Source organism: Vespula pensylvanica, chromosome 8, assembly GCF_014466175.1.
Source record: "Vespula pensylvanica isolate Volc-1 chromosome 8, ASM1446617v1, whole genome shotgun sequence".
Lineage (NCBI taxonomy): Eukaryota > Metazoa > Arthropoda > Insecta > Hymenoptera > Vespidae > Vespula > Vespula pensylvanica.
Genome location: NC_057692.1, coordinates 2,573,547 through 2,589,774, shown reverse-complemented (window position 1 = coordinate 2,589,774; position 16,228 = coordinate 2,573,547). Strand labels below are relative to the sequence as shown.

Here is a 16,228-nt window from a genome sequence, read left to right as displayed (position 1 = left end):
AAAATAGACTAACATGGATTAAAGAAATATGAGAATTTGCAAGTAGAAAATTTACAATTTTTTTTCTTTTGTCTTCTTTTCTTCATTTTTTTTCTTTTTTTTTTTCTTTTTATAATGATCGTTATATTTTATTCTTACTTTTTTGTTCGAATACTCTGGAGTGTAGTAGGTATGTACGTAAGTACCTGTACGCGCGTACTATTTCTCTTGAGAAATTTTGAACGATTTCTTTTCGAGACACTACGAAATAATTCTCGTAAGAAGATTGGAAAACGTTCGTATTTGCGTTAGTACATGACGATAATTGTGAAAAAACGTTTTGCAGTACAAGCGTAAATCATACTATAGTATCAAACTGAAATCGAAAGGAAACGAATAAATAGAAAAAAGGTGTGAAAGCGTGACGTATTCGAAAAGCATTCTCCACGAGAAAATTGCCTTTTTTCTTGTTCTTCTTTCTCTTCTCCCTCTCTCTCTCTCCCTTTCTCTCTTTCTATTCGTCAAGGATTCTGTAGAAGGAAACGGGAAACGTATTGCTTCGGGAACTTTGAAAATCAATTGGATTCGCGAGCAATATAAGCGGAAATTCAGAAAGTCAACCACCTACGTTCCAAACACTCGACTTCGTCTTTCGCTCCTCTTCTCTTATCCCCAACGGGTACGAACCTCTTATGACTTACGGACTTTGTTTTACTTCGTAATAAAGTTTATCGAGTGAAAATGAGAAAAAAGAATTTATACGATTACGTATTGGTTCATCTACATGTCATCTATTGTATACGAGAAAAAAGAATTCTAGATTCTTTTGTTCACAAAAACACAAAATTGTATATACTTTTTTCTATTTGAACTATAAAATAATAGTTAAAGTACAATAAGTATAAGTCAACTTTCGATCGTAATTAAAGTAAATATAATACGTGTTATGTGTAATATAACGGAAAAAAATAAAAATTCAAATTTCCTACATCATCGTTTCTACTGCAAAAGTAAGAAAATCTTTTTATTTTTTCATCCTTACAGAAATTAGACAAATACAAAATTTTTAACGAAACAATTATCTAATAGTTGAGACAAAGTGGTCGTAATATATCTTAACTGTATTGTACATTTGTTAAAAGATTATAGTTAATTTATCGATACGATATATAACAACGTTCTATCAAAATCTTTTCACTGATACATACATATTTTTTTTGAAAAAGTATACAATTTCAAATCAATGATCGATAATTCATCAGTGATTAAAAATTTTTCACAGTTGTACGAAAAAATAATTGTAAAGTATAATATTAGAAATCCCTTGGAACTTATCAAGTATCGTTAAAGATCGTGTAAGTATATTTTTTCATTTAAAAAACTAAACACTTCTTTTACGATTGTTATTCACAAAATCGAACTCACGCAGATAGTTTTAATCTCTTGGAGACAGTTTTTATAGACAACATGTCTTTCATTAACGTAATTGCAACAGACTTACACTATCACCAATCACAAAAATATAAGTTTCCCACGTTTCTAACTTCTTCTTTTCTAGAATAAAATTCGTCGTTGCATCGTTCAAAATCAGAAGCGATCTCTTTCGTGAAGGACTTTTCAATCTCTTCCTTCGGCCCGTCGAATCTGAAAGTCCGCTCGAATAGAAAGATGGTTTCATTACTTTAGCATGCACTGGACCGAATCTTTTCGCCAACTCTCTTTCTATGGAATACTTCAACATCGGCTTTAGGTTTCAGAGAATGATATCGATAGATCAGTTTTCCTCTTTGGAATCGTTGAAAGTTACGAGACGAAAGAGAACGTACCAACACAGCTTCGACATTCGATTTACTGGAACTAAAAGTCTTTGTTGAATTCTCTGAGAGAATAGTTCGCAGGTAAGTGCAAGAATCAGTCTGCGAAGATGTAAATCGGCCTGTAAAATTCGATGTATTCTTGTTCTTGCGTCATTAAGATTAAGATATCGACTTAAAGGAAAAATATTGTCGACAATCCAAAAGTTAAATGCTACGTTAAATCGGACAATATTTTTTCCCTATCTCGATGCTTCCACCTGTTAAATCTACATAATTGTTAGTTACATTACTCCCATCGCCTTATCTCTATTCACTTAGCTTATGCATTCTGTATATTAATTATATCAACGTTATTTGATTATTTTAATTTATCATTATTTTCTATCTACTGGTATAGTCCGTTATCTTGTCTTTACTCGATTACCTACCAGTTACGATTTCGTTCCCTTTTAGTACTCCCTTTGATGTTGCAAAAAAGAAAAAAAAGGTATCAAGACAAGCAAACTGGTAGAACTAGTTGACGAACGTCTTGTATTATTTCTTATACGAAGGTTTCCTTTTGACTGTACCGGTTGGAATCCCATTGGAATCTTCTCCAGTTATAGAAGACTTTTCGCTGTCCTTTTTCTGAAGGGTAGGAATAGAAGATTTACCGTCATGTGCATAAGTCACGTTCGCGATTTTACCAGGTACTGCCTCGACTCTTTGCACGATCTCCGTCTTCTCTGTATGCGTCTGAGTTAACGATTTATCGATACCGGTAGGTAAGTCCTCTTTTCGTCTTGAGAAAGACGGTATTCTCGTTATTTTCGGCTTTTCTCTTAAGGGAGGTCTGTCGACAGTAGGCCTGTTCTCTTTACGTTCTAGGATCTTATCCCTTTCGACGTTCTGACTATTTTGTCGTTCCACCAATGGTATGGCCGAGATTTTCGGTACGTTCCTTTGATCTCTGCTCTTCTGAAAGCTAGTCGTAGGTTTTATAATAATTTTTGGTTGTTTTGGATTCGTCATAGCGGTATTCTTTGAATCGCCAGCAGTTATTATGATGCGCGGTTCCTTTCTTTCCTCCTTCGAGGTAGTTAAATTGCTACTACAGTTAGATTCGAGCTCTAACCGTTCCGATGAGCCTAAATCGATGGTATGAGCTTTCGAAGGAGGTATCACGGTTTCAACGGAGCAAGCATCTCCTACATTGGCTATAGTCTGGCAGAGATCTTGATTACCCTGTCCTAGAAGATTAACCACTCTCGGAGTGATCACGATCTTTGGCTCGCCTGTCCTATCCCAATTTGCGTTACCACCGAGCAATCGCTGCTGCCTCTCTGGCTCCCTAGGAGCGATCACGATCCGCGGTTCCGAGGATGCCAATGACATTACCGGCACTACCTTACCTTCCTTCGATACAGGCTTGTACCAATTAGGGTTCCCCATTCCTGCCTCGATCAAGTCTCTTCTAGGATCTCCGATATCTTTGTCGAGTATCTGAGAGTTTGGTGAAAATGTGTAGGATCCACCGTGTACCGGACACCTTGGGTTCGTGTAAATGGTATCAACGCTACCACCGGCGGAATGAACGCTATTGATCATGTTTCCTTCTATGGAATCGATGATGCTCGGATCGGAGTTGTTCCTGGCAGAAGAATCTTGTCGTTTAGTTAATGGTCCAATGTGAAGATCACTGGTAACAGCTTCCTCCTCGCAATGGTTTTCCTTCTCTTCGGCAAATTCCAAGCTCTTCGATGTGCCGAACATTCTCGGCGGTGGTAACGGAGGTTGTCCTGATACAGGACTAGGTAAAGTACCCTTGTATCCCCTTAAAGAGTTCCCATGTTGTTTCGGGAGGAACAAGGTAGTTGGTACTGGAAGAGAACGTCTTTTCTCGATGTCTGGTAGAACCTTAGGGTAATTTCGTCGTTTTATCGTTCTAAGAGCTTCCTCTGGACTAATGCATTCTCTTTCGACCGTTGGTTCTCTGCACGTGACATTCACATCGCTTGGCGTACTACCCCCGCTAAAAGTTGTCAATTTCGTCGATTTCACATAGATTTCCTCCAATGGTGTCGTTCGATCCTCGGCATTCTTGGAGGCCTCAATCTCGACGGTCTCGTCGCTCCTTTCAAGATTCCCCCGTGGAAGTCGAACTTTCGACTTTGGATTGATCTTCGCGTAAAGACTGCTCGTACTACCCGAATCGGATTCATAGATTCGCGGAGTCGAGAAATTCGGTTTCATGCTTCTCAAGACGTTCTCCATTGGTAGTGGATCACTTCTCGAATGATGATGTTCTATCACAACGACTTGAGGTGTCATCTGGAATTGGCTGCTATCTGATAGAGGATAGTCGAAGGATTGTTCGATCTTCTCGACGAACGTCTCCTCCTTTCTCGACAATTCGATTGGTACTTGATTCAAAACGGATTCGGTCCTCGTTGCTGGGGTCGCATCAATAGCCACCGATACCTTTGGTACTTTTGACTTTTTACCAGGCCTTACCACGATCGTTGGACTCTCGTCGTATATAGGTTCTTCCTTCTTACCTTTCAATGCTTCCTCTTCTAATCGCCATTTTTCTTCTTCCTCTTGTTTCGTTAATTTCGCCTGATGCTCTTTCGCCAATGTTTCTCTAGTTTTTCGCAGAAATCTCGGCGAACACCTTCGAAAACATAAGAAAATATGAAATGTGAATGGTTTTACTTTCTTTTCTTTTCTTTTTCTATATTTTTTTCTTACATTTAATATAATCGATTTTATTAAAATTTATAAAATATTTAATTGTCCTTTTGCATTCTCCAGATGACGACGCTAAGAAATAAATCGTTTCTCTAATTTTCTATTCCCCATCATTTTAAGATCATCGAAGGAAACTAGCAAGTTTGACCGTTTGTGAAGTAATAATCTCTTATTGTCTATTCTTTTTCTTTTTTTATATTCATCGAATCGTTTTTATAGAACTAAAGCATGAAGAAAGAAGTCTGTTTAAGTTATGACACGCCACGTAATATACCACGATGATAAGAGAAAGACTAGCCTTCGTCTACAAGTCTAATAATTTTCTCTTTCTTTTAGTCTTTACTGAATATTTGAGTAGAGATCATCATAACAACTACTTTGTAGTATATTCAAAGATCTTCGTGTAGAATACCATCTTTCTCTTTCTCTCTCTCTTTCTATGGCTTTTACGATGGAAGTTTTATGAGAATAATTCCTTTATTCCTTCAAATTTAACCAGAGAAAAGTAGAAGACGTTGGCTTTGTAAAAGAAGGGTGAGAAACAAAAACGCTCTTAGAAGAAGCAATGCTACCTTCTGAATGTAGCTCTCCTTCTTTTAAAACATCACTTGGAGCATGCACGATTCCAAACTAAAATAAGAAAGAGAAAGAGGATCATTTTCATGCTCTAAATCTTCATGAGTACAAATATATGCATATATATAATATTTATATATATATATTATATATTTATACATATATATATACACATACACACACACACACACACAATATCTCATATAAACAAAATGAAAAGACCGAGTTCTATTCATTGACGTGTAACGAAGAATCCGTACTTCTTCAAGTTGAGTAATAATCGTGGAGAGAAAACGAGCGGAAATATACTTACTCTTGTAAAATAATTTCGAATATACTTTTAGAGGATAATGAAAAACACGAGTTCGTCATCGTGATGACCTAATATATGATGCTTTTAATAAATAAGACTCTTCCTAATTGGGATTGCCATTAAAGATAATTAAACGATGACCTAGCGACGAAGGGTCGCTTAATTGATATCGTTGATATTAAAAATATATTTAAATCTACGTTTTTATGAATTATTTTCGGTGACGGAATTTGCCTCTCTTTTTCTTTTTTATTTTTTTTCTCGTGTTCTTTCTTCTTTTTTCTTTTTCCTTCGCAGGTAATACTACGACTAAAGCTTTCGATATCGGAATTTCTGATAGCTCTCTTTGACAAAGGCGACGTACGAAAGGTGGGAAAGAGAATCGCGAGAAGCAACAACGTCGATTAACGAAAACGTCCGTCGACGAGATGGGTTCAATATTCATAGGCACGATCGAGTCTCATAGAATCGATCGAGAATGACTCAAAAGAAGAATATTTCGATAGGAACAAGAGAAAAGAAGAAAAAAGGAACTCTGTTCAATTCGTACGCTCTTGTGTATCGATAAAACGGAAAAAGACCGATTCTACATCGTGAAAATGTAGATATACAATAGCGCTCAAAATACAAAAGCGAATCTCTCTAACGCTAAGTGCGTCCACTAATTGGATGACCAATCCGTTCGATGCTCAGAACGAATCGAAACAGAGATTGTTATAATTAGAAACAAATCGAATATTCAGAAACAAGTAACATATATGTACCTACCTATTCTCAATTCCCTATCAGGAATATGAATTGAAACGAAAACGATATTTTGTTTCTTTGATTGAGTTTTTCGATATTTTTGATAATATAATTCCATGATATCTTTGTTAAAAATTTTTAAACTTACGAATACATATCATATTTTATTCGAGATAACAAGTCAAGAAAAAACAAAAATAAACGTCGCAATTTGTACGTGCTTTTTTTTTTGGAGATACTAAGAAACGTCTATGACTAATACGTATCTCTAATTTACAAAGACGTTTACTTAGAAGAATTACGTCATCCTAGCAACGCACCTGATCAAAGAAATATTTACATTTTTCTTTCTCTCCCTTTTTCTTTTTCTCCCTCACATATATATGTATATATACAAACACACATTGTTTAGTGTGTATAGAAGAAATCAATTATAGCTGGTTCGTTTTATTTTGATGACCCTCGGAAATTCAGAGGACGAACTAAATGCCTGAGGCATTGTGATCCGAAGTTCTAAAGGTCGTCTCTTTAGGTACGCGTGGTGGGGATGCCACAAGGAGACGAACAACAGAATACGTTTAACGATCGAAGAGTACGTACGTTATTTTCACGTTCTACCAATTTCGCACAAAATATATTCGATTAATACATTTTATCTTGTACGTAGATAAAGGAAATGTGCATTAGATTGTACTTTTTATTACTAAATATATTTTTAATCTTCAAAGTGTTTTAAATAAAGTGTAGAATTGATTGTCGGTCATTGTGGCATTCGATGCGTTAATTGCGTTCAACACTGGATAACATATAGACATCGTTATTCGCGATCACTTGTTGAAGATTCATCGATCACTTGGAGGAGACAAAAAGACAAGGTAAGATATTTTCTCACCTGTGTACAATTTCCTGCTGTATCCATTCTCTAACTTTAATATGGGTGTCAATGGTAGAACTGGAATTTTCTCGAGAAAGTTTTGACCTCCTACCGAAGTTCGAATTGTTGTCGTAAGCCTTGTCACTTTTTATCACCTCGTTCAAATCCGGCTTACTATCGCTCTTATAACCGAGGTCGCCATAATGGTTTTCTTGTTTCTCTGTCTTCGGCCTCTTGGACGTTTCGTCCTTCTGACTGAGACGTCTTTTAAGAGGCTTTTCATTCTTTTTCGTTGCTTGACGCTTCCGGTAGAGATAAAGGAAAGCGGATAAGTTGATCAGGAGGAATACCATGCCAAAACCAATCATCATCGTTATCACCGAGGAACTTTTTAAAGAACTCGATTCAGACGTGGTACTTTCAAGATTCGGCTGATTCGTTGTTATGAAGAAAGGTATCAACTGTTTCTCTTCCAAATTACTTTCAGTAATACTCGATGGAGTCTTCGTTGTAAACCTAACGGAAAATGATTTGATTTTAGTAAATGATTAAAATCGTTGATACCTTTTATCTCCTTAACAGGAAATAAGTTACGCGTAGAAATAACTATATCACCAATATTAGTTGTTATATTTTTAATATACTGTTATTTATATTTTAATGCATTTTAGAAAAGATCTCATTTTATCAACCGTTTTTTTCAACTTGAAGAGATTCATAATTTATAAAACGATGACAGTATTGAATAGTATAAAGATTACTAGATATAGATATTAATAAAAATATAAATATATTATAGTTAATCGCTGACCAGGCATTGCGGACGTCGTAGTTCTTGTCAGAGCTGCCATTCGCGTATTTACCAATCCCATCAGCGAAGTCGAGGATCGTAGGTCGTGGACCCTTTGGTCGACTAAACATCGGAATGTCTTTGTTGGGATGCCTCAGCATGTTAGGAAGGTCCTCATTCCAGAATTGCATCTCAGCGGAACGATAGTGAGAGCCGAGCTTTGGTGGTATAGCTGCAACGAAAGAATTTCATCCCGTGGTCAACGAAGACTTCTTGGTGACTCTACGTATATATCTATACGTGCACAGGTATATATGTACACATATGTTTATTCTCCAACGTAGCATACTTACTTAAATTAAAATAAGTTTGATTTCTCGGGTTGTATTCCAACCAGTCAAGCTCGTACTGTCCCCATTCTTTTAATCCGTCGGTCAAATATGGATATCTCTTGGCTGCGTTCGGGTTTCTATTTTACGAATGTATACAGAAATAAAATTTTCTCTTAATTAAGATATATGCGTATGCAGAAAAGTGTTATTGTTATCTCGAAGATATATCGTTAAAAAATTCGTTTGACATTTAATATCTAGGTATCTAATACTCGTTTCATATATATTTAATATCTATATCTACGTAGATATTGTTTCATTGTTAATTAGAAACTCTCATACATTATACGAGAGATGCATAAACGTTAGAAATGTATTTACCGAGATTGTCCGTACATGTGTAACAATCGACTTGCGAGTATAGTGTTCGCTTGCAAACAGTGCTACTAAACAGCTTTGTTTCACTTAATTGGATTGACCCAGTTAAAGGTGATCCTACGATGCATATGTCGCGATGCATATGCATCTATGTATCGCATAGCATTCTATAGAGAGCACTCAGAGAGTGAGCGAGATCGAACCGAGAATTGTAAACGAGGACGAAAAATGGAAGACATCGTGTCGAGAGTTCACCATCGCGCAACCTTTCTCGAGTAAAATTATTCTCAAGCGGTGAACTTGAAGGAGAAGCCATACTGACGAAACCAAAACGACAAGTTAGAATAGAGTGCACGACTGACGGATTGCGATTAATGTAGGAAAATGGGATGCGAATGTAATATCCGAGGACAGAAACACTCTCCTTAGAGTCATTCTTCAGTATTACTGATCTAGTTTATCATTATGTATTCCTGATGGATCTACGGATTTATCAACTCTAAGTCTAACGATTTAGGAGACGTAATTTGCTTCGGACGATATTAGATAGGATCAATTTTAACTCGCGGATAACAAACTTTATTCGTAATTCTGTCACGTTTCGAATAGATTTATCAGATTTCTACGGGACAAGAATAGAGATCTATCATTTTTTTTTTTTTTTAATCTCATATCTCACTCTCTCATTTTTCTTTCTTATAATTTTTAGCTTATTATATCGTGTTTGAGATTAAACGTATGTAGTAATCATATCAGTTTAAATGTATATATGCGATTTCTCTTCTAACCATTATCCACGTTAGAAATTTTTGCTAGATGTCAGTTAGAGAAGCCAGCTCAACTGGATTACCATTACCATATCGTTTCGAGTAGTAAACGTATAAATATTCAGACGTACTAGAGTTAATTGAAAATCGTGTTTTATAATACGAGGAACCTCCGTGAAACGGTCGGCTTCCCTCGACATTCCACTTTTCGTCGAAAGCAGATTTTCGTAGCACGTAAAATGGGTAAAACAGGACCGTCGCCTTAGATTCGCTTTGAAAATCGTTTCGGTCCGGCCGAAAGCCGTTTCGAAAGTGCCACTAAAGCTTTCCACTACCTTCCTGAACAGCCTTCCTTGTTTTCCTCCTGTAGTCCTCGTAAAGCAATTTTCCAGGGCTGGCACTGGCTGAAATAGGCGTGCTAATGCTACCTACAAGCGAGCAGTAAACGTTCGACGTATGTTTATATCTATACATATAATATAACAACGCAATATAACAACGTGTACGTTGATTCCATTTTGTTTCGCGGTCATTGCCCTTGTTGGAGAGTGTAAATTATCGCTGACATGTCTGCAGCGAAGAGACTTTTGTTAGCGGTCACTCTCATGTACGATCATGAGCTCTGGAATGGAGAGCGTTAAAGTGCATCGTCATAAAAAAATCCACGAGCGAGTTATTTTGAGAGAAAATTTCTGTCTCATCGATTAGACAGGTATGAAGTCGTTATATATTAATTACATATTAAAGTAGTTGACCGTTAACGATTTAACGAGCACGTCATCAGAAATAAAATTCATTTACGTTCATTTTAATAAATATATAACATCATGTTTTATTTCATCGACACTTTACGTGTTATTACTGTTTAAAAAAAAGAACAATTTTTTTAACATCATACGTAGACTCTATCATAATTACATCGTGATACCGAACATATTATATCCGAAATTTGATATATGAATATTTTTAGATGTATACTATTTCAAGCGGAATTAAATATGAAGGGAATATCATCGTAATACCATGGCATTGAAAGCAATCGATATTTCGTAAGTTCCTTTATTTTTTTTTTTGTTTATTTTTTTTTCGTCCGCAAAACATTAAGAAACATCGAGGATGAAAGTAAATTAGCGATGCTTGTGATTCGTTCGTTCGAAAAATTCATTGTTAATTGCATAATTTTTCGATATAAACGATCAGACTTACCCGATATACGCGAAACTGCACCACCAATTCATCATGGCCTCGGAAAACAATGTCTCGCCGATGTTGTATCGAATACGCAAGTCGTACTTGCTCCCGTCGAGTGGAACGCCGAGCACATAGGACAGCTCTTCGCCGTGTATCGTCTGTTGTCGTTGTTGCTGTAAAATAACGAAGCGACGATATCGATCGATATGTCCCGCTTTTTGTTCCGTGCCCTACCCTCCTGATATCCCATTCAACGGCGTCGCCGATAATTATACGAGCCTCGAATAACATCACCGAGAGAGGTTAGTGCACGAGAGAAATCAGAAATAATCATCCGGCCGGGCCATCGGATCCAGCTTGGGAATATTTAAATTAGCAGCTTTATCGTTAACGTTCGCTTCTCATATGTACATAACTGTATACAATGTGAACCTATATGTGTGTATACATATATCACAGATTTACTTTACATTTTCAATTTGAAAAACTTATTGCTTTAACGGATGTCGAGTCTATGTTATAAATTTATATTTCGAGCTTGCGAGTTTTCCTACAAAAAATTATATTTCGCTTAAAAAAAAATTTTTTATTAACGTCGACAGATGGAGAAAAATTTCGAAGGGAAACGTATATTCGACTTCGATGTTTTACGTGTTACACTCTGTATACGTTTTATTTTCCATTTGTGAATTATCCTGTTGATTAAGAGCGTCTAAAAATTTATCCTCAAAGTATATTCCAGGCTATATACCACTCGACTTGAAGTATCATTATTTCGAGCTAAAATATGTTATCTCGAGTGGACGATATAATCAAAAGGATTCTGCTCGTGTCTTTGCGTGTATCGCGTATTTCGTTTTACTCGATCTTTGCAAATGTTGTTGAAACTGTCGAGTGGAATTAAATCTACTCGCATTATTAATCGCATAATTTTTATCATTAGAACAAAAAAGATATTCAACATGATTAATTTTTTAGCTTGAATAAAACATGAAACACCCGGTATATGGATCCAAAATAGAAATTTTTCACAGAAGCCAATCCGATTTCTGTCGGTTTTTTCTATCACACATACACACCCATATATATATATATATATATATATATATATATATATTTCCCTTTCTTTCTTTCTCTATCTGCCCTCCAGTATTACATGAAAACGAATAGTACGTGTGTGTGCGTGCGCGCGCATATCTCGTACTTCGGTCAATGCGTTCGGGAATTTGCGACTTTAACGTAACGATACATCGGCCACGTCATTGAACTTGGAAATGGAATTCCCCATATTTATGGTGCACGATGCGCCCATACGATGCAAATATCCGTGTCGAAGGGGCAACATTGGTAGTCGAATACGTAATATTTACCGTATTTGCTGTATTTGCCTGCGGTATCGTCATATAATACCATTTTCCACTGCACAATACGGCTCTCGTAACAATTCCCTTTTTTCGGTAGGGTGAAAGTGGCTTTTTTGTATTCGTTTGTTTTTTTTTTCTTCTTTTCGTTTATTTGATTCCAATACGTGAACGTTGGTAGAATAAATAGTACGGTTATTGGTCGACACACAGTGTATATTACATTTAATCCGGGCATGAAAAATATTCTCGTTCTTCTTTTTTCCAAAATTCTCCGAGAAAAGAAACGATTATATTGTTATTGTAACTAACATAATTTTTCTGACATCAACTAATGAAAACGGCTAGTTTTCGGTTTTTGTTAATCGAAATCGGGAAACTTATTTGATTGTTATGCGTATAAGATTTAAGATGAAACGTATAATATGTTTTGGAATATTTAATCAAGAAAATATATTTGATTTGATAGAAATAAAAGGATCGTTTTAAAAGTTCTTGAACATCCTTATCGAACGCCATAACGCAATACAAATTTATAGCGCTCCGTTGACTTCACAAGCGTCTACGAGCCTAAAGAGACCTTTATGCTGATCAACGATACGATCAAGGGTCGGTAAAGTGTACCTACATCAACACCGAGTCGAGAGTATTGGATAACTCGGAAAATAAAGTACCAGATCCAATCGGAAAATGAAACTTTAGTTCTACTCGAAAACCGTTCGACATTTCGGCCGATTTAGTCTCTGTGTAATAGAAATCACGAGGATAGTTGGCCCTAACCCAAACAGACTCATAGTTTGTATTCGTGTTTTTCTTTTCTGTAGTTTACGAACGTAATGATTATTGTTAAGCCAGCAAACGAGAAACTCACAAGAGCGAGAGTGATAGAGAGAACCAGACAGACAGAGAGACAAACAGAGACAGAAAAAAGTAAGTTCACAATTTTTTTTATATCTTTATTTTTTTACGATAATATATCGTAAAAAATACTTTCGAATAACAAATAAAAATTTCCTGTCATATTATTTCGATCGAGAAATGTATGTGCAGTCATTATAATATATAATATATCTATACGATTTAAGTAATTTGTGTTTACGTAAAAAAACGTATTTATTCCATTAAAAAATATGTCAGTGATTTTGAAATTTTCTTGACGTTTCCGCTTACCGGCATTTCCCTAAAACATTCCGACGTCTCCCTTCGAACTCCATCAAACTCTATACATATAACTTTTTCTTTTTTTTTTTTTTCAATGTATTTTACACAAAGTAAATCTGTTCACGTATAAATACGTAGATTGAAATCAGACATCATGCGTAAGCGAATATATTAAAAAAAAATAAACAATTAAATAATTCACACACACAGACACACACACACACGCATATATATATATATATATACGTATATGAATATTTAAATAATTAAAAAATTCTATCGTATAATAAAGTTTCGAAGATTGATCCGAATATCGATTATATTAAATCGACTTTCCCTTTCAACACTCTTTAGAATTAATTAACATATTCCTAGAAGTCCGAGGAGTAGTCGATCTATCAACGTCAAGGTAAGAAGTAACTTACGCCGGAGTAATCTTGCATAGCCTTCGGATGGGAGAAGACGTACATGTAACTATTCGGGTTCGCCCTAGAATGTAAATTGGCGGTCATTATCAACGGTGCGACTGTACCGCTGTCAGAGAGTGCTTCCAGGACCATGTCCCTATTCTTCGTCGCATAGTCGTCTGTAAATTCACCGTAAAAGTCTCCATAGTGTTCGAGAATTTTTGATAAGACGAGTTCTGGCTCAAGCTCGTGCGTAGCCTGAAAAATTGAAGAGATTTTTCTTTTTCTTTCATTCTTTTCGAAATTCATTAAATTTAATTAACTTTATACCGATAGATACTAATCTGTTCTTAAATTAAATATTGTCAATCGTAATTACAATTCGTATAGTACGGCGATACGTATTTTAAAGTTTTTGCAATTATATAAATCCTTTATTAATATAATTGGAACGTTTAAAAGAAATGACATACGTATCAATTGAATATTTTGATTTTCGATCCAGATAAAAAGTTTATTTAGATTTATATTTTTTATTCATAATCTATCATTGGTTATTAACGTTATTAATCATTTTGAACGCGTATATACGTGTATAACTGTACGTTGTAACTTGTAGCCGATTTCACTTTATATTTTTTTAATTTAATGATATTATACGAAAAGTATTCTTTTCAACGTAAAAAGATTGAACACGTAACAACCATAAATGATGATTCTTACCTTAGCATGATCTCGAAGAATTTCATCGCGTTGATTATCTAACAAACCATGTAGCAAGGCAATGGGTGGTAAAATGTGAAATTTTTCTGACTCAGTAACGCCGTACATCAAGTCGAATCTGCGCAAGTATTTACAAGTGGACGTATTAGAGAAATTTCGCACGAATACCCTAGAGACGCATTCAAAGCGTGCTGCTTTCTACCATAAGCGGCTCCTATACGATGCACGGTTATGCGGCGAAAAGGATTAATCTACTGCGCGTACCCACTTGCCGCAATAATACGCGGTAGTACGTAATACCGTGGTAAAAGGTGGGTGCTCTTAAAAGCATGCGACTAGGCGAGAGAAGCGTTACGAGTATCGTTTTGTATATTTTATCTCGTATACTCTCTCCATAGAGAATATATACATATAATATTTTCAATATATTCTCTATACATTTTGATGGATTTAGATGTATTGGGTTGATTCATAAATAAGTGAAGTATAAATAACATACAAGTAAATAAATAACATATATGTAAAAAGTTTATTACAATGAAAGGGCACTTATTTATAAATCAATCCAATATATTATATATTTAGATTAAAACTAATGTACCGTGTACAAACGATATAAGATAAAATAACTTTTTACATGACGATATTAATTAATTTCTAACTTTATATAGTAAAAAAAAAAAAATAGAAATAGACGAAGTTATTAGAAATCAAAACTATGTGTTAACATATAGTAAAAGTATCAATTAATTATCTATCTAGTAATATAGTTAAAAATCGAATTCGTTGTTTAAAATCGATTTTCGAAAAATCGAAAATGTTGTTTAAAATCGATTGGTTTAAGATCCGCTAGAAATTATTTTCTCTTAATTACTCACAAAATCACTAACCTGCCAAAAAGTTGAGTATTTTCCATGAGATTAATAGGTTTATCCGGTATAACTGCCCTGTCGACAAGAGGTGCAAACGCCGGCACGTATTTCGGCTTGTGAATCTTCACGTTTAAAAGAGCTTCGACATCTTGAAAGCGCAGACAAAGCGCCAAATCGCTGTCGGTCGTCGTTGGACAATTCAAAGCGTGCGCCACCTGCAAAAGGAAGCGATTCCTGCAATTTCTCTTGAACAGCAATGAACATTCCTGACCTATCTCGAAGCTCTCAGGACGATAAACGATCATTGTGTTTTCTTTTTTCTTTTTCTCTCACCAACGTGGAATTTAGATCGTGACACCAGTTTATTCTCTGAACGTTTCTTTGTTCGATGCAACGGAATGGCTTACATTCGTATTCGTTTTCGTATTCGTATTTCAACTGGAAAGTTGCGATGCAAATGAAACTCTAATGAATCATTTGGAAGATTAATATATTAATTAAATGTATTTAATTGTCTTTTTCTTTTTTAAAATTTAGATGAGATATGACATAATACAAGCGGATTATTTATAATGGATTTATAAATTAAAAGAGTTCCGATCAATAAAACCCTTTTCGTTCGAGAGCTTAAACATTATCTCGATATAGGGAATATTAATGAATTGATTTTATTAAAAAGAGACTATTGAGAAAGTTAAAATTTTAAAGCAAAGTGATAAATAAAAAAATCTATAATATTTACAGAATTTTTTAATTTTGTATGAGTCTATGTACATAATAATATCAGTAAACGTTTACCTTATTATGTATGATATTACTTTTTTAAAAATTTTTCAAGAGACAATGGACGTGAATATAGAAATAAGAAAAAAAATGATGGAGATTAATAGATACATACATTAACAAAATTAAGCTTTTTTAAATATAATTGTTCTACTGAAAGAAATAAGAAATTTTACGTCTATTTTTCTCGACGCGAGCTCACTATAAAAGTCTTGTGTTATAGTATACTGATGTTATAATATTCTCGTAAAGATATGAGAGAGAATGAGAGAAACAGAGACGAAGTCGGAGACAGACAGAGAGAGAGAGAGAGAAAGAGAAAGAGAGATAAAGAGAGAGAGAGAGAGAGAGAGAGAGAGAGAGAGAGAGAGAGAAAGAAAGAGAAAGAGATGATGAGAGAGCTTAAAGAGTAGAGACGGTGGAAACG

General features: G+C 35.1%; 1 protein-coding gene and 1 long non-coding RNA gene across 5 annotated transcripts in view; one reads left to right on the top strand and one right to left on the bottom strand.

The window, feature by feature from the left end:
• Window positions 1–972: 972 nt before the first annotated feature.
• LOC122630924 overlaps window positions 973–16,228 on the bottom strand; it is a 71,219-nt gene continuing 55,963 nt past the window's right edge. For all 4 annotated transcript variants that reach the window (XM_043815982.1, XM_043815981.1, XM_043815983.1 and 1 more), the window contains exons 7-14: window positions 15,037–15,233; window positions 14,147–14,264; window positions 13,442–13,681; window positions 10,510–10,667; window positions 8,180–8,295; window positions 7,848–8,058; window positions 7,055–7,552; window positions 973–4,449 (exon numbers count right to left, since the gene is read on the bottom strand). In XM_043815982.1, the coding sequence (XP_043671917.1) occupies window positions 2,331–4,449; window positions 7,055–7,552; window positions 7,848–8,058; window positions 8,180–8,295; window positions 10,510–10,667; window positions 13,442–13,681; window positions 14,147–14,264; window positions 15,037–15,233 (3,657 nt within the window). In that variant the 3' untranslated portion in view covers window positions 973–2,330. The remainder of the gene's footprint in view (window positions 4,450–7,054; window positions 7,553–7,847; window positions 8,059–8,179; window positions 8,296–10,509; window positions 10,668–13,441; window positions 13,682–14,146; window positions 14,265–15,036; window positions 15,234–16,228) is intronic.
• On the top strand, window positions 6,980–8,339 carry LOC122630926. The gene is made up of 2 exons (XR_006327588.1): window positions 6,980–7,037; window positions 7,836–8,339. It is a non-coding gene; the product is annotated as an uncharacterized LOC122630926 (long non-coding RNA).